The sequence below is a fragment of the Garra rufa genome, chromosome 16, assembly GCF_049309525.1.
Source record: "Garra rufa chromosome 16, GarRuf1.0, whole genome shotgun sequence".
Taxonomy (NCBI): Eukaryota; Metazoa; Chordata; class Actinopteri; order Cypriniformes; family Cyprinidae; genus Garra; species Garra rufa.
In genome coordinates this window covers 35,899,472-35,926,717 of record NC_133376.1, presented here as the reverse complement: position 1 = coordinate 35,926,717, position 27,246 = coordinate 35,899,472, and the positions used below count along the sequence as shown (strand labels likewise).

The 27,246-nt window shown below is 33.5% G+C and overlaps 1 protein-coding gene across 3 annotated transcripts in view; it reads left to right on the top strand.

Annotated features, from left to right (window-relative positions):
- The window catches only part of mid2 (midline 2), a 148,675-nt gene that overhangs the window by 25,514 nt on the left and 95,915 nt on the right, over nucleotides 1-27,246 (top strand). For 2 of the 3 annotated variants that reach the window (XM_073820536.1, XM_073820534.1), the window contains exon 2: nucleotides 20,952-21,700. In XM_073820536.1, the coding sequence (XP_073676637.1) occupies nucleotides 21,008-21,700 (693 nt within the window). In that variant the 5' untranslated portion in view covers nucleotides 20,952-21,007. The remainder of the gene's footprint in view (nucleotides 1-20,951; nucleotides 21,701-27,246) is intronic. The other variant, XM_073820535.1, reaches the window with a different exon arrangement.

The following is a 27,246-nucleotide window of genomic DNA, read 5'->3' as shown; positions in this document are numbered from 1 at the left end:
ATCACATGTTTGATTAAGCCAGTCTGTTGTCAGAGAGCGGATGTGGAGAACATGAACAGAGGCCAGTGAAGCAGAAGCTGAACTCCTGGTGTGGAAAACTGTCACTACTTTTTATGTGACACATTTGATGTGCAACATGATCTGCTGAAAACACAACAAAGCACACCTCTGGGGTTTGGAAAGAGTGACTGGAATCATAAAGAATTTAATGACTGCGGTTCTGATTTCTCCTAACGACTCCAGTTACTTAATGGCTCATTCTTTTAGTACTTCTAAGGAATAAATATTTTGAAAGAAGAAATGTGGTTTCATTGCCAATGAGATGATTTCAAAGATATTTACAAAGTTTTTCTAAAGGTTTGTTTATTCAGATTTTATAAAGACTTTTCACAGTCTTTATAAATGCTAAAACTCATAAATTAGATACACATTTTCATATGTGAACCTGTACCACAAAACCAGTCTTAAGTAGCACGGGTATATTTGTAGCAATAGCCAACAATACACTGTATGGGTCAAAATGATCAATTTTTCTTTTATGCCAAAAATCATTAGGATGTTAAATAAAGATCATGATCCATGAAGATATGCTGTACATTTCTTACCATAAATATATTAAAACTTAATTTTTGCTTAGTAATATGCATTGCTAAGAACTTTATTTGGACAACTTAGATGATTTTTTTTTGCACCCTCAGATTCCAGAGTCTCAGCCAAATATCCTATCCTAACAAACCAGACATCAATAGAAAGCTTATCTATTCAACTTATTACAACTTTCAGATGATGTTTAAATCTCAGTTTCAAAAAAATGTACCCTTATGACTGGTTTTGTGGTCCAGGGTCACATAGGAACAAACAGTCGGTAACTACACTGATTTGAGTCTCGGTTGTAAGTTGTATGTACAGGTATGAGATATACTCGTAGGCACAATTAACCAGTAGAGATCTGTCAACCGTCAGAGATTTTGATCGTCTCTATCCCGGTTACATGCTCACGTTATGTAGCTCTGCTATGTGGCCACGAAAACGTATTGTTAGCACATGCTTTCAAGCATTGCGATTTAAAAACAAGTTATTTTAAGCTGTTGAAATGCAATCAGCAGTGAAAGAGAAGTCTTTGCAAGTATCCTCATAAACACAGTAATTTAAGTCTTAAGTGAAAGCAAACAGCTGAGAAAGAAAACACTTGTGTAACAGTGTATTGAATTCAGGCAGCTCTTAAAGTGACAGCAGTCTAGTATTCCCGCTGTCTATCATTCATGTTAATCAAACAACGAAAGAAAGTCTCCCACCGCTTTTGTAACTTTAATAAGAAATATATATTTAATTTGCACAGTCTTTTTATACATTTGATTACTTTATACAATGTATGTAACATATTTCTGTGCTCTTTATTCAGCTTATGTTTTTTTGTTATTAGTTTTTTGTGATATTGACAATAATTGTCATTGTCATTATAAAGAAAAATTATGAAATGTCTATGGTATCAAAAAATGTATATCATAAAGACCTTATTTAAAGCTAAAATAACTATAGTGAGAGATATATATTGTTACTATGAAATAAAACTGCTCGTATAATAGGGATGTAACGATATTATCAATATCATGACATTGCGATAGCAAAACTGTATTGATATTATTGTGATCACATGACTGATATGAAATGATAGGTCTTTTGGGCAAGTATAGTTTTCAAAATATATTTCATCATTCTTTCATAAAAGTTGTGTTTTGGGCCATTATGCTTTGGCACTGTATCTGTCAAATGAACTAAAACCAATAGCATAATCATAATATGGCTTAATCCCTTCATTAAGTCGTGTTTTAAAGTGAAGCCGCAATTTGTTCAGGCGATCATCTTGTGATCCAGTGTTTTCTGTGCCGGACGGCTCAGTTCAAAGTGAATGCAGTGAACTTGTTTATTGCATGTGCTTTGAGTTAAGTGTGTTTCGGAATGTAACAGCCACCAGATATGCTTTATTTAGTGGCAGATGATTACAGCATTTCACTAAATTTGTAGTGAGATGCATTTTTGTAAGCCTGTTTTTACTGAAGCTGGATTTTTCCGTCAAAATAAATATTGTCGTTTCCGTCAAAATAAAAGATTAAAAGTGCAGTATGAATTGCTGACAGCTAGCGGTTTAAATGGATAACGTTAATGCAGTCCAAATTCAAAATATCTCTTTTGAATGTAGAAATTAGAAAAGAAGTAATGTGATTTTCCTACTGTAAAGCAAAAATAATATACGTTTGAAATATACATTTTCATTTATTTTACAGTCCAATTGTTTTACAATAAATGGCTATTACTGTCATTGTTTTTATTATTATTATTATTATTATTATATTCTAATTTGTTTGGCTTCCTAAAACACCAGTGTGAATGTATTTAGACTGAGACAGTATATCACAAATAAAAAGAGGGTCGGGTCCCCTTTAATGTTCAGTTACAAGTCAATTCATTTTCAGACTTTTTTCTGACTTTAATTTTGTATGTAATTTTGCTGTCTGTATTTGATTCATTAAAAAAAACTCACTTTTTGGAGTCATTCGTTGGGGAATCAGACTGCACTGTTTGTGCTGTATGTGTTTGATTCACTTAAAATACATGAGCCATTATAATCCTTTGTTTCAGAGTCAAAATACACTGGTCTCTCTGTATTTGTTAGATTTTTTCAAATGAACTGGCTGATAAGAATAATGCGTTCTGTAATTGGACTACACTGGTAGTGCTGTCTGGTCACTTTGTTTAATTATTTTTCAGGTCTGTACTTTTTTTTTCTTTTAAGAAATGAATGACTTTATTTGTCAAAGATACATAAAATGAATAAAAAAATAAGCATATTAAAATGATTTCTGAATGATCATGTGACACTGAAGACTGAAGTAACTGCTGAAGATTCCACTTTGGCGTTACATGAATAAATTTAGAGATGCACCGATTGCAATTTTCTTGGCCGATTCCGATTTTTCAGTAAGTGTGACCTGCCGATTCCGATTTTTTTTTTTTTTAGAACTGTAATGAAAGCATAGGCCTATACAGAAATATTTTCTTGAATTAAATTTATTTTATAATAAAGTACATTTTTAAACATTATAGGATCTTCTCACAACAAAATAACTTTAACAACAAAATAAAGTGCATAGTATAGTTATACTAACAAAAATCTTTTCCTCAATGTATTTTTTTTTTTATTTTATAATAAAAGAAATGTATAAACATTACAGCATCTTCTCATATTAAAATAACTTTAACAAAATAAAGTGCTCTGAGCCTTAAAAACATTAGAAATAAAATATAACAAAGCAGGCATACAAAAATCTACTTTCCTTCGATGAATTTTATATGGTTTTTTTTTTTAAACATTACAGGATCATCTCACAACAATAACTTTAATAACAAAACGTGCACTGTGTCTTCAAACAGGTAGAAATAACAATGCTAGTACTAAATGCTATTGCTTGAGCATTAATGGCAAATTTTCCTTGATAAAGAGAAGCATTTCTGCCTTGTCACCAGTTAATCCAGCGGTAACGTTACTACACTTCCTAACATTCATTCACATATTTGCGCTACGCCACCGCATACAGCGTCTTCACACACAGATGATATTTACTAGAGAAGTGTAACATAAATGCATCTGTAAATAAATACAAATTAAATCCACGTCGCACACGCTTTAATTACCTTCAAATGGAACATATACGCTCGCTTCGAACTATTAGTGTGTGAAGAGGCTGTATGCGGAGGCGCAACGCAAATATGAGAATGAATGAAAGTGTAGTAAACGTCAACGGATTTCCCCTGCTCAGGGAGTAGGGAGCAATGAACACTGGGCAGGGACCATGTCAATCGGAACACAGTTTATTCACGGAGTTTACTTCTAACGAGCGGGTTATCTGAATCAGGTGTGTTAACTAAGAGAGACATGCAAAATATGCAGAGCGGGGGTGCGATCTACCACATGTCCAAACCAAGGGGCAACCTCCCGCTCTCTCTTTTGAAACCAACACGGAAGTGTCTTAAAATGCAATTCATCGACTGGCCGCTAGAGACTGGCTGCAAAAGAGAGTCAGTCCCATTGACTCCCCATGTTAAAATGCCCAACTTTACAGCAGAAAAAAGTATGTTTACAGCCTGGTTCAAAAAATGGTTTTGGTCTATATAGCTAGTTTTGCCCTTCATGTCAACTGTGAGGGGGGTGAATTTTTTTATAACTCATCCGTTTAAGTTATATTAAGCCTTAAAGTTCAGCATAATTAAGGGCGTGGCCACTTGAGTGACAGGGGGATTGCTGCTGCTGTCACCACTGTCGCGCTAGGCGGGCGTGGTTTCAGCAACCAGCTCCACCCACGTCCCGCCTTTTTGCCCATTTTTGATTATCCGGGAGTGACGCGCGGTGACGCGATTCCAAGATGGCGACGGCCGAATCCCGCCCACAACAGGCTTCAAAACAGCGCTTCAGAATCCTACGGGTGACGTCACAGACACTACGTCCATATTTTTTTTTTTTTTTTTTTTTTTTTTTATACAGTCTATGGTCCAAACGCGCGTGGTTCGTGGTTGTTCCCTCACGTTGTATTTTGGCCTTATAAATGTTACAAACTGCGATCTTTGTGTCATCTTCACTCGCACCAAAGACATGTTTACACGCGACTGTGAGTGCGCGGCTGTGACGTAATTGCATGCGCCGCTGGCAATAAAAGGATCGGCTAGGAATCGGCAAGAGGAGAAATTGACCGGCCGGTCACCGATCCGGGTCGATCATGCGAAAATCGGCCGATTCCGATCAATCGGTGCATCTCTAAATAAATTGCATTTTAAAATCTATTCAAATTCTAAAGATAGCCTTGAGAAGCACAAGAGACTCATTTCAAAACTATTAAAAAATCTTACTGTCCCTTTCAAAAGTGGAGAAAACACATTGGTGACCAGACAGCTATTGTGTATCCTTATAAAAACACATCCACTGCAATTATCCAAGTCTGCCCTCTATTTCAAGCTTTGACATTAAAAATAAATAAAGTAGCACTTATGGTTTGAGAGACTGACCACTTACTTTTGGGATCTAGGCAGCCTTGTGTTGAGTCTCCCTGTGTGGCTATGGTGTGGCCGGGCTATCCTCTCGCAGCTGAAATCTCACTGCGGTGCATCTAAAAACAGGCCTAACACATACCCTTATTACGCTGTCCCGCGGGAGATGAAATAAACCGCCTGTTTAAGCAATACTTCAACCTGTTAAAGGCGTATTCACCCTTCGGGCTCTGTTTTAGCACTGCTGTGTACTTCAAAATGCTTATTTAATTAGCGACATGTCTCAGTTCCACATGAAGTCGTCGGTGGAATAATCCTGTAATTTGTAATTAACATCCATAACCTTTTGTTCTCATTTGAAATTTGAGGAATGCTCACTGCATACTAACTCCTGCAGCTCGTTTCTGTCTCGCTCGCGTCTTTTGTTAACGCTAATCACTGCAGAAAATCAGCATGTCACTTATTACGTGGACAGCTTTACTGTACAGAAGACACATGTTCGGTGTCTGCGCTCCCACAATGGCTCACCTGTTCGGCTCAAAGCGTTAGCCGTGGGTGAGCAGATTATTACTCAGTGTGGGCTCTCAATAACGTGTGTCGTATTTATACAGCAGCAAGATTTAGCAGTTGAAGGTGGATGGGAGGATCGGGAATGTTCGCAGCCTGCAGTGGTGAAGAGCCGTGGATTCTGTGCCAGGCACTTCAGTTTAAACACACCTGCATGCTTTTATTCTCTCCAGCACTCTCGTGGGATTGAGTTTTTCATCAGCGTATCCCACAGCTATGTAGTAATGCAGTGTTGCTAAAATTCTGCATTGACAGATCTTTAGGAGTTCGTGTGTTGCGGAGTAATTTTGGGATTATTGCAGTATGAAGTTTGAACATGTCAAATTATCACTTAAAGGGATAGTTCACCCAGAAATGAAATTCTGTCATTATTTACTCAACCTCATGTCGTTCCAAAACACAAGACCTGCGTTCATCTTCGGAACACAAATTAAGATATGAACTGAAACGTTCCATGATACTAAGTTGTTGGATGGTTGTAGGGTGTTGTTATGCAGTTGCCATATTGCTGTGCTTTTTTGTTTTGTTGTTGTTGTTTTTTAGGTGGTTGTTAGGTGATCGCTATTAAACCCAATTTTCACTCTTAAAAATAAAGGTTCTTTATTGGCATAGATGGTTCCATGAAAAACCTTTGGAACCTTTCAAATGCACAAACGGTTCTTTATAGTCAAAAAAGCTGCTTTAGATTTTTTCAATGTTCTTCAAAATGGTCATTTTAAGAACTGTTCACTGAAAGGTTCTTTGGGAAACCAAAAATGGTTCTTCTATGGCATCACTGCAAAAACACCCTTTTGGAACCTTTATTTTTAAGAATGCAGAATAAAAAAGGTCATTGCGGATTTTTCTTAATTCTGAGTTTATATCACACAGTTCTGACTTTTTTTCCCTTTGAATTGCAAGATATAAACAAGATATACAGAGATAAAAAGGCACAACAGGCTTCCTTTTGTCAAAATAAGATGTAGCTACTTTGAGTGTTTTTGTTTTGTTTAAACAAAAGCTGAAAGTGAATATATAAGCTTTCCGCTGATGTATTGTTTGTTAGGATAGGACAATATTTGGCCGAGATACAACTATTTGAAAATCTGAAAAATTTGAAAATAGAGAAAATCGGTCATAAACTTCATGTCTAAATGAAGTTCTTAGCAATGCTTTTCAAAAATGAACATTGCACATTACTAATCAAAAATTAGGTTTTGATATAATTTACAAAATATCTTCATGGAACATGATCTTTACTTAATATCCTAATGATTTTTGGCATAAAAGAAAAATCGATCATTTTGACCCATACAATGTGTTTTTGGCTATTGCTACAAATAGACCCATGCTACTTAAGACTGGTTTTGTGGTCCAGGGGCACATATGTTTGCACTACATTGGTTATCTGCCATTATTAGATCACTTTCTGTTTATCCTATCAGTCGATTTTGTATATTTAACCATGCACGCCAATTTCCTTATTGACATTATTTAACACTCACTTAAGGTTGATCTTTAAGAAGACTAATAATTTAATAACCTTTTTAAGTGTAACCTTTAGCAAGTGTCAGATATGAATACCCATTGTTTTCATGCTGTGATGTCTAAATTTACGTAGCATTTAAAATTTGTATTTATTCAGACCAAATAGAACAAAAAATTGATCAATTAATTTCATAGCAATTAAATACCAAATTTTTCTTTATATTATCCACCAAGAGACAATTATGAAAAATTATCATTAAGTCTAATCATAGTCCTAGAAGCTTTATAATAGCATAACAGCGTTATATATTCTCATCCAAACTTAATAATTGAGATGTTCATGTCTGTAGCATAAACAATCCTATGAGAATGAACAACAGTATTAGCTTTAGCAAGCACCAGTTATTCAATGCCATATGTGACCCTGGACAACAAAACCAGTCATGAGGGTAATCTTTTTTAAATTGAGCTTTCCATTGATGTATGGTTTGTTAGGATAGGACAATATTTGGCCGAGATACAGCTATTTGAAAATCTGGAAAAAATCGAAATATTGAGAAAATCGCCTTTAAAGTTGTCCGAATGAAGTTCTTGGCAATGCACTTTACTAATCACATGATCTTTACTTAATATCCTAATGATGTTTAGCATAAAAGAAAATACAATGTATACTGTACACTTGTGGTCCATATATAAGAAGCTTTTATTTGTACTTATTTTTATATGTACTGGTGCTTACAGAACTCATAAACCAATGTAAGAATACAAGTGATTTGAAGAACCTATGAAGTAAAATCAACTCAAGAACTCTATCCAGCACAAACAGGTTCTTTTTAAGAATCCACCAGTGTAGAGTTTTCCACCCTTGGGAATCGTGTCTTTCTTAAACACCCCTCCTGCTCGCATCAGCTGCCGCTCGGCTTGTCGGCAGGTCAGTCGTAACAAATTCGGAGGTGATAAACTGCGAATGGCTTGCCTAGCACCTGTCCTAACAGCAGAGCTCTGGGAATCCCCAAAGTCCAGTGGCTCATTTTTAATCGATGTGTCTTCAGCCGTCCGTGAGGTGTGGGGCTGCGGCAGTGTTCCAGTGGTGCTGTGTCCGGTCTAGACTTCCTCTCTGCCCGTGACTCCAGCTGCCTGGCTACTCAAGCGGCAGAGGAGGCAGTGGGGAACCAGTAACCAGCTGCAGGTTGACAGGAGATAAATGGCTCCATTAGAGTGTCTGGGCCGCAGGGCGGAGTCTGACCCACTGGCCCACCCAGCGCCATAGTAAGACACTTACAAACATCAAACAACATACTTCCTCATTCCCGGACAGGCCTGCCAGGGAACGCTAGCACAGTGAGTTATCTTGTGTCCTGACTAGAATGGCCTATATAATACCATCTGGATGGTAGGTCAGTGTTATGATGGGTTTACGAAGGATTACGGTGTCCTACTAATCTTACCTCATAACGAAATGCAATATTTTTGGTGAATTTTGAGGAAATGTTTAATTTCAGCATGAATTGGATTACACTTAATCATACGGGGTATTCGATTGGCATCTTATTGACCACTGTGCTTTATATTTATCAGCCACCTAAAAATCCATACTGGGTGAAATGTTGCTGGTATGGAACAGTGTTTAAACAAATGTAATGTGATATGCTGAATTGCAGAGTTTGCATTGTATGTACAGTACAGACCAAAAGTTTGGACACACCTTCTCATTCAAATGAATGAGAAGGTATTTTTCTGTTTATTAAGTTTTTACTCTACATTTGTGCAGTTTTCAGTGGGTTAGTGATATTTTTAAATATATATAAATTAATAAATAAATATGGGTTTTTATACAAAAACTGCTTTTTTATGTAAAATTCACTTTATAAAAGATAACATGGATAATTTCACATGGTTTAGTGTAAGATTTTTGCCCATCTTTTGGAAAATCCAGTTTTAAAAGTAAAAAAAAAAACAACTACAAATAACTTTTACCAGTAGGTGGCTGCAGAGCTCCACTATTTGCTATTTGTTATTTGACCACCTGAAAGATATTTTTTCACATGTTTTTTCAGTTGAATTCATATCTACAGTACAGACCAAAAGTTTGGACACACCTGAATGAGAAGGTGTGTCCAAACTTTTGGTCTGTACTGTACATATTTTCTCTATGACCTATATGACCTATTTCACCAAGGACAGTTATTTGTTCGTTTGTTTGTTTGTTTGTTTTAAATAAATAGCAGACCAGGACCGGACTATATACAAAATTGCATACAAAAAAAAAATCTCTAGAATGAATATTCATTTTTTTTGTACTCTACAGTATAACATTGTGCCTAAATTAACAATTTAAAATTTTAAAAAGTTAATTTTATAATGAGACAAAATTTCACTTTTTATCATCCACCAGGAGAAAATTATTTTTTATTATTTTTCTTGAAATTCACAGTATTTACTTTATTGGTTAATTGCCATTATTTGAGAATTTTAGATTAAATAAATTAAAAAAAGATTTTATATTGGATATCTGATATTTATTTGTGCATGCTTATTGTTTTATATTAATATTTTTAATATTTACATTACCTGTTACCCAAACACTTAAAGTAACTTTTTAAAAAGTCTAAAAAATTAATGTAAATATTAATTGTATAATCTTTAGAAAATCTCTGGAATGAATATCCATTTTTCATACAACAAAAAATATTGAAAAAAAATGTAAAAGTTTATTTTAAATTTCACTTTTTTTTATTGTCCACTAGGAGAAAATTATGAAAAATTGCAGATAGATAGATAGATAGATAGATAGATAGATAGATAGATAGATAGATAGATAGATAGATAGATAGATAGATAGATAGATAGATAAGATTTTTTTCTTGAAATTCGAAATATGTACATACTTTATTGGTTAATTGCCATTATTTGAGATTTTTTTTTTTCATTAACATTACCTTTGCTGTTAGCAAACACTTAGTTAATTTTTTAGAAGACTAATACATTTATATATGTTAATTATTATATATGTTCATTTTAACCTTTAAAGTTAATATTCTTTTTTTGTATACTGTATACAAAAAACATTGACCAAACAATTAAATAAAGTAATTTTTTTATATTGAGACAAAATTTCACTTTTTATCATCCACCAGGAAAAAAAATATGAAATTACTAATAGATTAGGTTATTTTGGATTGAATTTTCATATTGAATGATATTGGGTATTTATTATTTTAATATTTACATTACCTTTGCTCTTATCAAACACTCACTCAAAGTTAATTTATGCAAAGACAAATACATTAATGTATTAATTGTAACCTTTAATATAATTTTTTCATACTGTATATTATAAAATTGTGCCTAAATTAACAATTTAACATTTGAACAAACAATATTAGACAAATAATTACACTTAATTAGACAAGTTAATTTTATAATGAGACAGAATTTCACTTTTTTATCGTACACCCCCAAAAAATTGATGAAAGATAGTAGCAGATTAGTCCTTCTGAACTTAGCATAGAAAGTTTCATTTTCAGCGACCCTATATATATGCAGTAAGTAATCATTGTCTCATTATCAGTGTATGCATATAATTCAAGGAAGAGCAGTCCTTAGAGCCCTTTTAAACATGAACTGTCCCTATTGTTTAGTCAAGGCTAATTGTCATTGTTCCAGAAATGCCATACCTCTCTGTGACGCACGAGTGTTGGTTTTTCTTTTTCCTTCTGTCCTAACAGGCACAGAAAAGTAGAGTCCCAGGAGAGCTGAGATATGACTATTAAATGCAACTGCCATCTTTTAAACTGGTATTTGTATTCTAGAGTGGTTTCTCTTAACATTCTTTGAGAGAGATGTACTACATTTGGGTTTTATTTGCAAATATATCAGCATTAAGGCTAGGCTTGTCTAGGTTTGTGTGTTAAGCGAGCGCGTTAGGCACCTGATGCACACTTGTGTCTGCGATTGAGTGTTAAGTGACTTTGTTAAATCATTACCATATGACTCATCTCTTATAGAGACTGCTTTATGTCTTTTTTTGATTCCGAGTCTACATCAAAGGAGAAAATAATGCCTTAATCAAGCCGAGAGCAGATCAAATAAACCAGACTCGGCTGTGAGAACGTGTGCATGCGTGTTTGTGCTTGAGAAGGGCTGTTCGTGAGCAGAAGCAGACTGTGATCAGCCTCCATATGGAGCACTTCATCATAATCAGATTATATGTGGTGTCTTTCTTTGAAAGGAGTAAACTGTTTGCTTCTCCACTTCTCCAATCTATCACGGCCTTCTTATGCCTGTTACACCTAAAGTAGATGTTTACGTGTTAAACCTTCTGGCTTTACTCTCCGCACTCTCTCTGTATGTTTTAAAATGTCTGGAAATCTGCATTTTAAACATCAGACCAGCTGTAGAGGATGCTGGAGTCCATTGCCGACCTCATCACGACCTTCACTCCCAAGTCCCAGCATTTCTGCTTGGGGCGTTTAGTTCAGGAAAGCTTTAAATGCTTAGCATACCCAAACTTTTTGAGAGAATGAGTTTTGTGGACTTATGTATTCAATTGTTACTTGAGGTGTAACATAAAAATGTTGCAAATACACATTATTTATTTGCCAACCAGTGGTAATTTTCTGCAAATCTATGCCAGTTACAGATGGTTTCAGGTTAGCGGATGCACAACAGCTTTTGCGTCTGTGCTCTATTGCTATGAATCGTCATTATTAGGGATGCACTGAAATGAAAATTCTTGGCCGAAGCCGAACAAAATTACAAACTGGGCTGAAGGCTGATTACCCATCACTGTTTTTTTTTTTTTTTTACCATTGCATAAATTAAATAGCCAGTATTTGCTTTTTACAGTTTTGTCTTGCTTTTCAAAGAAAAAAAAATCAATTACAAAACAATTAAAAAATATTTTTTAACACTAAACATTTTTAACATTCTAGTAGACATTATAGCCTACCAACAGCACAATTTAACTTAAAAATTAATAAGTTAGTAAAATAATATTATTTGGCTATTTTTAAGACCCCTTCTTGAATCAGGCATGTTTTTAATGTACAGATAAATGCAGCCTTGCTGAATGTACATAATAAATGTAGAAAAATAGAGCTGTTGTAATGATTGTTATCATTATTTTTGTCTTACTTTTTTTTTTTATTTTACTGAACAACAGTAAAATTACAATACTAACATTTATGAATATTGACTTTTATTTTGGCGGAAACCCGCAAGAAGACCTCAGTACTACTTTTTGCTGACAGCAGCAGATTTCTGAATGATTCTCATTACGCTGTTTCAGCGCAGATTTTCCTCACGCTTTGAACCCTGGCTAATGAGCTTGTGCGGAGCTGTCAGAATACATACAATTCATGCGTGTATTGGACAACATAACATTTTGTAATTTATTTACTAAAGGTTTAAGGCCATTTCGCGATTTCAGTCATCATACAGTAACCAGCAACAACAACCTCTTTCTCTTCTCATTGAATCGAAGACATGCGACTCGGTTTTAAACTGTCTCTCGCTGTCGGTGCTTGTAATGATTTTTGCGTCTTTCTCGGACAGTTTTAAATGCTTCCACACTGCTCACATGTTTGCTGCATTACTGCGCGCCTCCAGTTGATCGCGTCACGTCATTGTTTGCTTTAATTTATTCTGCCTTTTCACTTATTCGAACATGATAGCCGAACACGAAAGAGCTTTTTTTGCTGTTTTCGCTCCAAATAATTTCGGTTGCCGAACATTTGGTGCATCCCTAATTTATTTGCCAACCAATGGTAATTTTCTGCAAATCTGTGCCAGTTACAGAGGGTTTCAAGTGAGCAAATGCACAACAGCTCTGGCGTCTGCAATCTATTGCCATGAATCGTCATTAGTATTGCATGTTCTCATTGGTTTGTTGGCCTGTGGGTGATTTCATGAGCAAGAAAGCCTGTCAGCAAATTGTTCACCCAAGCCGAAACCTATGCTGATGCTGCCAGATTTCCTTGAGAAAGAATATTTTTGGTATAAACAAAGTATGTTAAAGGTACATGTTATTTGCTGACGTGCTTACAGGGATAGTTCAGCCAAAAATGAAAATTAGCCCATTATTGACTAGGGATGTGCACGAGTACTCGATTAATCGATTACTCGAATCCATCAGCGACGATCGAGCATGAAAATGGCGATCGATTGACTCAAAAAATTTGCGTGGCTTCAGTTGCCGTTGTTTTAAAGTAACGGGAGAAGCGCATCCACTACTTTATGATTGGCACGTAGTTCAAGCTCACATGCATTTTGTGTAGATAAATGCAATTTGTAATATAACAGTTACATATTTATGTATCTAGTATTATGTGATTAATTTATTTATGTATCTAGTATTATGTGATTAATTTTATATACAATGTGTCATGTAGAAAAAGCGCTTCAGCTTCACCTCATGCTGATATTTCTTTTAAATGTTTACTGTATACTGTGACGCAAACGCCCTGCCCCTTGCTTAAACTCCACCCCCGATTAATCGAGTACTCGTTTCTCAAACCTGTGGATTAATCGAAATGAAATATGATCAGAAATGCCCATCCCTATTATTGACTCACCCTCCAAGCATCTTATGTGTATATGACTTCCTTCTTTCAGACAAATCCAATCAGAGATATATTAAAAATGATCCTGCCACTTCCAAGCTTTAGAATTACATAGACAGGTGTTTCCCTTCATCAGTCCAAAACAAGTCCAATAAAGTGTATCCATACATTATAAAACGTGCAGCTCTGGAGGGTGAATAAAGGCCTCCTGTAACGAATTGAAGGATTTTTGTAACAAAAATATCCATATTTAAAATGTAAGACTCACTTTAATCTAGCTTGCGCTGGCTGGTCATACATGGAAGCAGCTCCGGGCGGAAGTGATGAACGCCAACACTCCATGGAGAGAAATAAACACAGCACCGGCCACGAATTAGAAGTTCAAAACAAGGATTTGTAAAGAAAAATGTCAGAGCATTTTGATATAAACCAAGAGGAGACTGGTTTTCCTTTGCTGAAGTAAGGAAGCTTTGCTTCTGTAAACAAATGTTGGTTTGTGCAAGACCTGCGTCATCCGCTTGGAGCTGCTTCCAGACAGCGCAAGCTAGATTAGGGTGATTCTTGCATTTTAAATATGGATATTTTTCGCACAAAAAGTCGATTCACTACAGGAGGCCTTTATTCACCCCCCGGAGCTGTGTGAGGTACTTTTTTATTATGGATGGAAGCAGTTTATTGGACTTGTTTTGGGCTGATGAAGAGAAACACCTGTCTATGCAATTCTAAAGCTTGGAAACACCAGGATAATTTTTAATGTAACTCTGAATGGATTTGTCTGAAAGGAGGAGGTCATATACATCTAGGATGCCTGGAGTTAATAATAATTTTTTTGGGGTGAACTAACCTTTTAAGCAAACTAATCATAGTGGAAATTTGACAAACCGTGTATATGCACATAAGCTTTTGTATGTCTCTTAGGAAGGCAATGTCACCTAATGGCTATTCCTACCAACAGCTCTAGTTTCAAATCAAGGCCTGCCAAGGTTTCTTATCGTCGTTTTAAATCAGATAGCATACCTGGTTAAAGTCACCACTTACCGCAGGATCCTACTTTAGCAGAGCTGCCAAATTGCCAGGCAAGCTTTTGCTCTTTTCTATTTTAAGTTTCTTGTGTTTGAATGGTTGTAAATTAAACTAGCAGTGCTGTAATGGGAAACAATTTAAACTTTTCCAAGATGGTTAGTTAGTTACAGAACAGTTCTGTTCACTCACTCCAATGTTTTCAGTTGTAATTGCTATGAAATGAGGCTTCTTTCTTTGATCAAGTTTGGGCATGTGCCTTAATTCAGTTTCACAGTCGACACAATTTTCAAATTTTGTTCGTTTTGTCAGTTAAAAGTGCTTCATGCTGTTTTTACCAGTTTTTGAGCACAAATCAAACTGTTCACACCAATCTCCAATTCATTTCTGACATATGTGACCCTGGACCACAAAACCAGTCTTAAGTAGCAGGGGTGTATTTGTAGCAATAGCCAAAAATACATTGTATGGGACAAATTATTGATTTTTCTTTTATGCCAAAAATCATTAGGATAATAAGTAAAGATCATGTTCCATGAAGATATTTTGTAAATTTCCTACTGTAAATATATCAAAACTTTTACATTTTTGATTAGTAGTAGTATGCAACTTTAAAGGCAATTTTCTCAGTATTTAGATTTTCAAATAGTTGCATCTCGGTCAAATATTGTCATATCCTATATGTATAAATCTAAAAAAAAAAAAAAAACAAATGTAATAAATTTATACATTTTAAAAAATTTACGTTTTATGGCTGTTTTTTGTGGTCCAGGGTCACATTTGTTCTTTAAAGCACATCTGAGCTAGTCTCGCACTGCCAGACCTACAGACTGATGATGATAATAATAATAATAATAATAATAGTTGAATTCATAAAAATGACCCTCTTTGGTTTCTTAGCATTTTTGTGTATTTGAACACTTTCCAAAATTCCAACAATGACTGTATGATTTTGAGATCTTTTCACACTGAGGACAACTGAGGGACTCATATGCAACTATTACAGAAGGTTCAAACACTCACTGATGCTCTAGAAGTAAAAATATGCAAGAGCCAGGGGGTGAAAACATTTTGAATTTGAATATCAGGGAAAATTTAGCTTATTTTGTCTTCTGGGAAACATGTAACTATCTTCTGTAACCTCTGAATGGCAGTACTAAATGAAAAAATATGATATTTAGGCAAACTAAGAAGAAATGTACACATCTCCATTATGTTCAAAAGTTTTCACCCCTGGCTCTTAATGTGTCACGTTTCCTTTTGAAGCATCAGTGAGTGTTTGAACCTTTTGTAATAGTTGCATATGAGTCTCTCAGTTGTCCTCAGTGTGAAAAGATGGATCTCAAAATCATACAGTCATTGTTGGAAAGGGTTCAAATACAAGTAAGCACTCAAAAAAGTACCATAATACAAAAGCATATATAAAGAACTTAATGTTGATGGGCTGGGGTGTCAAACAGCCTGTCTTTTTTACAGAATTCAAAAACAAACCAAAAAAATGTTTTAAATTTAATTGTTATTGTCAGTACTGGAATATTGCAATACCTTTAACACAGACTTCACAGGATTGTTTTCCTCACAGAACCCTCCCGCTGTCCATCAAGGTGACTGTTACACAAGGACACAAGCTCTTATTATCATATATCTGCATCTCATTTATTTTTTCCAGTAATGACTTCATCCAGTTTCCACCTGGTCCACTGCCGTTTTAATCACATGCCTTTTTTTGGCTCGCCGTCATAAGTGCCTGTCGAGTTAAAGGTTTAGTACACGATCTCTGGATGTCTGCAGACTCTAAGAGCTTTTGGTTCCTCGCAGGAGCTGTCAGATAATTTTTAAGCAGCAGTCAGGGGCTTCAGGTTGCTTGTCAGAAATGGCAGTAACTTGCTGCTCCAGTAGAGCAGTGTGTCTGGAAGATTCTGACACGCTCAATAGCCATTTAAGAGGATGGAGCTGAAGCCTAATGTGGGAATGATAGGACGGAGATGGACGGTGTCGCTGTTAGATCACAAGGTGCGAGGAAATGTGATAGACTGAGGCTATGTCATCATAGCCTTTTACGTGTGCTTGGAGTTCTGCATTGATTTGTATGTAACATCAGAGATGGAAATCGTTAAAAGCCACAGAGCGGTCTAGCGCAATCGATATGAAGTCACATGGATGCACACAAGCCCAGGAAGGAGTGATCTGATTAGACCATAGTGAAAAATAAAAATGAAAGCAAATAAAGCATTATTATTATTATTATTATTATTATTATTAGCATTAGCATTAGTATTAGTATTAAAATACAATGTGTTTATTTATTTATTTATTTTAATTATATTACTTATTTTTATGTATTTATTATTTGTTTTAATAAATTATTACTATTATTATTATTATTAAAATACAGTTTATTTAATTATAATAATTATTAGTATTTATTTATTTATTATACTATTTATTATATTTATATAGTATAGTATTATTTATGTTGGTATTATTATATTTTTATTTTTATTATTTATGAAAAAGTTTTAATAAACAATAATAATTATTATAATATAATGCGTAAGTATTATTATTATTATTATTATTATGAAAGTACCATTTTTTCAGTTATTCAATTTATTAGTATTTTTATTTTATTATTATTTTATTATTTATTATGTATTAATTATTTGTTTTAATCAATTATTGTTAGTTATAAAAATATAATTTATTTATTTCATAATTATACTAATTGTTATTTATTATTATTAGTTTTAATAAATAATAATAATGATTATTATTATTTTATTTTCATTTTATTTATTTATTTTTATGTATTTATTGTTTTAATAAAAAATATAATTATTATTAAAATGCCATTTATTTATTAATTATACAAATCAATTGATCAATTGTACAAATTATTGGTATTTTTATTTTATTATTTATTATGTATTTAGTATTTGTTTTAATCAATTATTATTATTATTAAAAATATGCATTTATTTATTTTATAATTATTCTAATTATTATTATATTTCTATTGTTTGTTTAATTGTATGTATTTATTGTTTTTATAAATAATGATAATAATTATTATTAGAATTTATTTATTTTATTATTTTAATTATTATTATTGTTATTTTATTTATTTTTATGAATTTATTATTTGTTTTAACAATATATTATTGGTATTATTATTAAAATATCATGATTTTAATTAATTATTTATTATATAATAATAATAATAATACATTATTATTATTATTATTATTATTATTATATAACAATAAAATAAAAATAGTGTGAAAAGTCTCACATTTACTTCTCCAGGCAATTGTTTTAAATTCCTCTTAAATTCAATGCTACAGCCTTGAAATCTATGGTTGTGCTGTTAATTTATAGATTTTTAGCTTGTTCATATTTTGAATGTAGTATTTTTTTTTTTGTCTGTGTAAATGCATGTCTGTTTATACTAGAAGCATCAAAGCTGAAAGTGTATCGCATCCCGCAGTGACCGCTTTAAGTTTTAACGCAAAATTTGAACATTTGACTGCACCGCTCTGCTCGTGTCTGGTATACAGTACACTGATGTCAAAAACATGCCTGGAATAAGTATATTTTAGAATTATATATACTTATACAGGGCTTTTTATGACTGACTAGTCATTCAGCCATTATTTTGCACATCACTACTTCAAAGGTAGTAATAAAATTTAATTAAGGTGTGATTTCCTCATAATTTCCTTGTTTATATGACTGTTAACCAAACAGGCAATGTATCATGGCACCATATGAAGTACAGTTCATTAGATGAAAAGACAAACAGATTTTAGCATGCAGGCTAGAGGCACAGGTGCCAGTGTTCAGTGATGTGCTGTGCTGATTTGGGCCCATTCATATTCATCAAAGCAGAAACATTGTAATCTGCTAAAGCCCCTCCATTAAAACAGCAGCGATGTGGCTTGAATGTGTGATTTTAAATAAATGTGCAGGAGTGGTTTTACTTCAGGGGGTTTAGCTTTCCTTTAAACTGTCTTAAGTGAAGTGATGCATCATATTGGGTCTTAGTTTAAGGGCAGAGGGGATGTTGCTTGATGACATTGATTTGCTTCGCTGAAGACTAACAGGTGTGTGTGTGTGTGTGTGTGTGTGTGTGTGTGTGTGTGTGTGTGTGTGTGTGTGTGTGTGTGTGTGTGTGTGTGTGTGTGTGTGTGTGTGTGTGTGTGTGTGTGTGTGTGTAATGTGTGTGTGTGTGTGTGTGTGTGTGTGTGTGTGTGTGTGTGTGTGTGTGTGTGTGTGTGTGTGTGTGTTCATCTAGCCCAGAGCATATGCGTATAAATGGAAGTGAATGGAACGTAAAGACTTCTTTAATCTCCATCTGTCATGATGACAATGCAGCTTGAAGGCAATCCTTGATCATGTTTTGACATTTATGTTCACCTTGTAAAACTATTAGCTTACACACGCTGCCACTATTGAGCCGGAGATAATGCTTTGAATGTGTGTGTGTCTTGTCATTAACCAAACTGCTTACAACTCTAATGATTTTCCGCTCAAAAATCTATATTTTCCTCTTTTTTTTCCAGTTGGCATGAGGGTTATTTTAGTTTGATTTATTTTTTAATTTAGTTTTTGTCATTAGAAATTTAACATAGTTCAGTGTTTGGTTTCACTTTATTGGCATAATTCTTATACTTACAGTATTAACCCAGCATCAATACACAAACAAAACAGTGACAAAAGAGAAAAAGATATTAATATAATCTAATGTAATAGAACAGTGTCTTCTCTATTTAGGTTTTATTGTTTTTTGTTTTGTTTTGTTTTGTTTTTTGATTTTTATGTTATAATATGATATAATATATATTTTCGTACATTTTCGACATTTTATGATAAACGCTTTTCTCTGGTTTCAGCTTTTTCGGTTTCAGTGTATTTAGTTTTGAATTTAAGGTTAATATTCATTATGGCTATAATATAATAGAATAAAATATAATTATTTGAAGATTATTTTTATTCAGTATATTTATTTATTGTTTTGATTTTAGTGTATACTATTTTATTTTTAGGGGAGATCAGATCAGACAGGAGTAAAAAATAAAAATGTATTTATTGATTTGATGCATTATTATTATTATTATTATTATTATTATTAAAATGCCTTTTTTTTATATAATTATACAGATTATTATTTATATATTATTATTTTTATTTTCAGGTATTTAATATTTGTTTTAATAAATTATTATTGTTATTATTACAAATACTATTATTTTTATTTTATTTATTATATATATTATATATTTGTTTTAATAAATAATAATAATAATAATAATTATTATTATTATTATTATTATTATTATTATTATATTACAAATACCATTAGTTTTATTTTATTATTTATTCTTATGTAAAAATACATAAATAATAATAATAATAATAATAATAATAATGAGTAATATATTTTTTCTTCAAATTATTTTATTATTTTTTATTGTAACATATAATATAAGTATTAATAAAATATATATATATATATATCCTTATATAATTTCTTCAGTATTTTTAGTGTCTTTTATTTTATTATTATTATTAAAATACCATTTATTTACTTTATTTATTTAATAATTATACTAATTACTTTTTACTATTATTATTATAATGGTACTTTTTATTTGTTTAAATAAATTATTATTATTATTATTATTATTATTATTATTATTATTATTATTATTATTATTATTATTACAAATACCATTATTTTATTTTATTTATTTATTTATTATAGAAAATAAATAATAATAATTAATAATAATTGTTATTTGTTTTATTTTTTAGTATTATTTGTTAATAAATTTATTATTATTATTACAAATACTATTGTTTTATTGTATTATGTATTTATGTATTTATTATTTATTATATTAAAAACAAATCAATAATAACAATGAATAATAATCTTTTTTTTTCAATTATTTTTTTATGGTAACATAATTATTAATTAAAAAATATGTTCTCTAGTTTCAATTTCTTCAGTATATTTAGTTTTGATTTTTTTATTTAATTGTATTTTAGTTTTATTAATATAATATAATATAATTTTCTATTAATAAATAATTTATGATAAAAGTTTATTTTCTCTAGTTTCAGCTTAATTTTAATATAATATAATATAATATAATATAATATAATATAATATAATCATTTTTGTCCCCTGACTTTTCATACCTTTTAGTTTTTGAGCGGAATTTCTCTTTCTGCTGCTTTTGCTGCATACTAAAGTTGCTTGCCACTAACCCGTAGCTATCCGCCGCACAGGTGACTGACCAGCTTCTGTGGGATTTGATGTCACCTTTAGATCGGTTCAACTGAAGATGGAAACACTGGAGTCCGAGCTGACGTGTCCAATCTGCCTGGAATTGTTTGAGGACCCCCTCCTGCTGCCCTGCGCCCACAGCCTGTGCTTCAACTGCGCCCACCGCATCCTAGTCTCGCACTGCTCCAGCACCAAGCCTCTCGAGTCCATCTCCGCCTTCCAGTGCCCCACCTGCCGCTACGTCATCACGCTCAATCAGCGCGGCCTGGAGGGCCTGAAGCGCAATGTGACGCTGCAGAACATCATTGACCGCTTCCAGAAGGCCTCCATCAGCGGGCCCAACTCCCCCAACGAGAGTCGCCGGCCGCGACCCTACAGCGCCACGCTCGGCGGGAGCGCGAGGGGCAGCCCCGCCAGTAGCGCCATGTCCCTAGAGCGTGTCGGCTGCCAGTTCTGCGATCAGGAGCCCCCGCGGGAGGCCGTCAAAACATGCGTGACGTGCGAGGTGTCGTACTGCGACCGCTGCCTGCGGGCCACGCACCCCAACAAAAAACCCTTCACCAGCCACCGTCTGGTGGAGCCGGTGGCGGACGCTCAGCTGCGTGGGCTGGCCTGCCTGGAGCATGAGAACGAGAAGGTGAACATGTACTGCGTGGTGGACGACCAGCTGATCTGCGCTCTTTGCAAGCTGGTGGGACGGCACCGCGAGCATCAGGTTACCTCGCTTAGCGATCGCTTCGACAAGCTCAAGGTGAGTCCCCAACTTGATTCTTGAGGCAAGACACCCCAGGTTAAAAAAAAAAAAGTAACTGAGTGATATAATCATGCTTTCCCAATTGATTGATTACATTGAGAATTGCAATCTGTCACAAGTTTTCTGTAATGTAATGTTTAGATATGCAAATGAGGCATTGTTTAATTACATATCCAAAATGTAGATGAGTTCGTCAAAACACATTTGAAGAAATTAGCATTACATCACTTGCTCACCAATAGATCCTCTGCAGTGAATGGGTGCCGTCAGAACGAAATTCCAAACAGCTTATAAAAACATCTCAATAATCCACAAGTAATCCACACCACTTCAGTCCATCAATTAATGCCTTTTGAAGTGAAAAGATGTGTTTTTGTAAGGGAAAAAAATCATCATTAGGAAGTTTTTTTTAACTTCAAATTATTGCTTATGGCTAAAATAAAACTCCTATATTCGTAATATATAATATGCACACATCAAAGACCGTTTACAAGCAAAAACAGTTTTAAATAAATACAGTTGAGTTCAAAAATTTACACCACCTGTAAACTGCAAAAACTGTAAAATCTGCAAAACATTAATTATTTTACCAAAATAAGAGATACCAAAACACAAAATGCATGTTATTTTTTATTTAGTAATGACCTAAATAAAATATTGAATAAAAATTTTTTGTTTAGTGATAGTTGGTTATGAGTCCCTTGTTCTTCAGTTCTTCAGTTGTTCTTCAGAAAAATCTTTAAGGTCCCACAACTTATAGCATTGTTGTGTATTTGAACCCTTTCCAACAATGACTGTATGATTTTGAGATCCATCTTTTCACACTGAGGACAACTGAGGGACTCATATGTAACTACAGAAGGTTCAAATGCTCCAGAAGGAAACACAATGCATAAAGAGCTGGGGGGTGAAAACTTTTGAACATAATGGAGATTTTTTCTTATTTTGCCAAAAAAAAATAAAAAATAATAATAACTTTTTCATTTAGTACTGCCCTTCAGAGGCTACAGAAGATTTAAATTCAAAAAGTTTTGACCCCCTGACTCTTAATGCATGGGGTTTCCTTCTGAAGCATGACAGAAGGAGGACAAAATAAGTTACCTTGATATTAAAATTCAATTTAATGCATTGCATTTCATTCTGAAGCATCAGTGAGCATTTGAACTTTCTGTAATAGTTGCATATGAGTCCCTCAGTTGTCCTCAGTGTGAAAAGATGGATCTCAAAATCATACAGTCATTGTTGAAAAGCGTTCAAATACACAAAAAATGCTGGAAAACCAAAGAATTTGTTGGACCTGAAGGATTTTTCTGAAGAAGAGCAGGCAGTTGAACTGTTCAGGACAAACAAGGGACTCATGAACAACTATCACTAAAAAAAACAAAAAAAAAAAAACATCTGTGGATCATTCAGGTAAGAACAAAGTATTAATAATATTTTGAACGGAGTTATTTTTATAAATTCAACTGTTGTTTTCTCTTGTGGACTTTATGTAAACATCTTTTATGTGAAATATCTTATTCAGGTCAGTACTAAATAAACAATAACATGCAGTTTGTATGATCCCTCTTATTTTGGTAAAATAATTTAAATTTTGCAGATTCTGCCCTGCTGAAAAAAAAAACAGCTAAAACCAGCCTACACTGTTTGGCTGGTCTTAGCTGGTTTAAGCTGGAAGTAGATGGTTTTAGCCAAAACCCCTCTAAAACCAGCCTGCTGACCAGCTAAAACCAACATAAATTTTGACCTCAACTGTAAGTGCTAGTATAATGAAGAAAACAGCCTTTAAAGATTTATATTCTATTTGAAATCTACAAATGCAAATAGATAAAATGCAATTACACAAAATGTTGGAAATTTTCTTTCCACTAAAGAAAAAGCCAAATACCCCAAAATCTCAATCTGACCAGTGACTGAAAAAAGTGTTTTAGCCTGCAGTGTCTTGCCTTACACAGCTGTTCTCACTGTTATTAAAACTGTATTACAGAAGCAGCTTAGACTCCCCTAAGTGAGCAACAGAAAGAGTTCATGTTGACTAATTTTGAGTGAAATAGTTTTTGGTGAAATCTCTGTTGTCCTGCATCATGTATTGTAACCATCATTTATGCAACCTTGTTTTTTTTGTTTTTTTTTTCTCTTAAGTAAGCTAATTTCATTTCATTAGCATCAACCTAACTCATTCTTTGCGATATTTGGCCATCATAGTGGAATGCTTCAGGCATAGTAGCAGCCAGAACTGCCCAGCTGTTCCTTTGAGCACAACTCATTATCATATTAGATGAGTCTGCAGTCCCTAAAGCCATTCTCTGTTCGCCACTGAAACGCAATGCTGACCTGCTACAAAGACCCTGATTGCTGAATCAGGGCTAAAATACACAAGCTCACAGAGTGAATACACTCGTGCCCGTCAGTATAATCATTCGCAGCTGCGGAAGGCCAAAATTACATCCGTGCCTTGTTTTTTATCAACAGCATCGTAACTTCAGAGCAAGTTTCCTCCAGATCAGCCTCAATTATCTCCACGAAGGTCGAGTTACAAGAGAAGAGCAGGTTAAGGCCGCTAGCGTTATGTGCTTGTTAAGTTCTCATGGGGTGGATTTGTAAATATGAGCCCATGTAGAGGCTCCCATGAATAGGCCGCCATTGACTTCTGTATAAGCATTATAATAGCAAGCATAGAGGGCACATGTGATCTCCCTGTGATCTCGTATCCCGGTTGACCTCTTTGTTCACACCAGCTCGCACAAAGGAAATTCCAAACATTGACGCTCACCCCATCTGGTTTTTGGAAGAAAACGAACGCTGCTCTGCTGAAACTGCCTTGATTGTGCTAGACCAAGTTCATTGTGTCTTGCTGAAAGTCGATACCTGAGAAAGTTGCTCCTCTTTTGTCTCAAGGTCTTCGTGCAGGGAAACCAAAAAGAGGCTGGCAGTATGCAAAGGTTACAGCATCCAGGTCGACATTTAATTTCCTCTAGGAATCCCGGCGGACTGAGAGGATTACCTCGGTTTTGAATTACTCACTGGAATGTTTTATTCCATAAATGCTTGTTGCACACATTCCGAACGGAACCTGTAACAGTCTCAAATCGTTCCGTTTAAAAAAGTTGCGCTAGGCCCAAAATAAGACGCCGCGTCTAAAATGCACTTTTAATGCAAAACGTCCGGATTGGGGTTTGTATCTACATCGAGGAGGCTTATTTGAATGTTCCCCTGCCGAAGCTTTGAACCTGTCTAACTTTGAACTTCCAATCCACAACCTGAAGAGAGAGAGAGAGAGCGAGAGCAAAGACGCCGTCAGGGCTTCAAACTTTTAATCTTCTTCCGGCTCAAGTAAAATGAGAAATCCTTGTTTGTACGTAAGCTTCACGGTGGATGATGATGATTCAAACAGTTCCCCACGTTTAGATGAGCTCTGCCGTTTCCTAGTCAACATTCGCCGAATTGCATATTACAGTTATTGTGAAGTCAAACCGCAGGCTCTCCTGCAATAAAGTTGTAGTGAGGTATACGTTTGCACATACTCGTGTCCTGAAAAAAATGAGTAAATATTCTGTTTATGTTTTGCTTTTGTGATTAATGTTTTCCTTATTGCTAAATAATAATAAGGTTTTAGTATGTGTTTATTTATATTTATATTTTCTGTGTTTTAAACAAAACTGAAAAAGTTTAAAATCAGTAAGTTTTGTGCTCATCAAGGCTGCGTTTATTTAATTAAAAATAAAGAATATTGTGAAATAATATTGCAGTTTTAAATAGTGGTTTTCTATTTTAATATACTTTAAAATATAATTTATTTCTGTGATGCAAAGCTGAATTATCATCATCATTACAGTCTTCTATGTCACATGATTGAAGACAGTTGTGCTGCTTAATTTTTTTTTTTTTTTTTTTTTTTTGTGCAACCTGTGATATGAATAAAACATTAGAAAGAAAAACATTTATTTAAAATATACACTTTAATTAAAGCATACAGTACCGTTCAAAAGTTTTGGGATCAGTAAGATTGTAAAATCTTAAAAATGCATAAAAAGCAGTAATATTGCGAAATATTATTGCAATTTAAAATAGTGGTTTTCTATTGTATTATACTTTAACATAGAATTTATTCCTGTGATGCAAAGCTGAATTTTCAGCATCATTACAGTTTTCAATGTCACACGATCCTTCAGAAATCATTCTAATATGTGACCCTGGACCACAAAACCAGTCATAAGGTTAAATTTTACAAAACTGAGATGTATATATATATATATTATGAAAGCTCAGTAAATAAGCTTTCTATTGATGTATGGTTTGTTAGGATAGGACAATATTTGGCCGAGATACATCTATTTGAAAATCTGGAATCTGAAGGTGCAAAAAAATCTAAATACTGAGAAAATCACCTTTAAAGTTGTCCAAATTAGGATCTTAAAAATGCATATTACTAATCAAAAATTACATTTTGATACATTTACAGTAGGAATTTTACAAAAAATCTTCATGGAACATGATCTTTACTTAATTTCCTAATGATTTTTGACATAAAAGAAAAATCTACAATTTTGACCCATACAATGTATTTTTGGCTATTGCTACAAACATACCCCAGCGACTTAAGACTGGTTTTGTGGTCACATATGTTAATTTCTTATCAGTGTTGGAAACATTTATGCTGCTTATTTATTTATTTATTGTGCAACCTGTGATACTTTTTTCAGGATTCTTTGATGAATAAAACATTAAAAAGAACAGCATTTATTTAAAATAGAAATCCTTAGTAACAAGATACACTACCATTCAAAGTTTGAGGTCAGTAAATGTTATCTTTCTTTTTTCTTTGAGAGAAATTAATAATTTATTATTATTTATTATTGATTTATTAGTCATAAGTCATAGTAAAGACTTAAATTGTTAGAAAATATTTCCATAACAATAAATGTTGTTCTTTTTAACTTTTTATTCATCAAAAATATTACAGGTTCTTAAAAGTATTAAGCAGCACAACGGTTTCCAACATTAATAATAAATCAGCATATTAGAATGATTTCTAAAGGATCATGTGACACTGAAGACTAGAGTAATGTCTGACGAAAATTCAGCTTTGCATGATATAAATAAATTATAAGTATATTAAAATAGAAAACTGTTATTTTAAATTGCAATAATATTTAATAATATTACTTTTTTCTGTATTTTAAATCAAATAAATGGAACTTTTAATGAGCATAATAGACTTATACATAAAAAACATAAAAATAGCTGTCATTACAGGAATAAATTATGTATTAAAATATATTAAAACAGAAAACGTATTTTAAATAATATTGTAATGAAATTACATTTGTAATATTATAATGTATAATAATAATTGTAGTAATATAATATTTTCACATCACAGGTTTTACTGTATTTTAGATCAAATACATTGATGAAATATTTTGACTTCAAACTTTAGAACAGTAGTGTACAAAAATCTTTTCGAAAATAGTTTTTTTTAGTGTTGATCCTCTCAGACGCTTTGTTACAGGCAGCTAATTGATTGAAGAGCCAGGTACTTC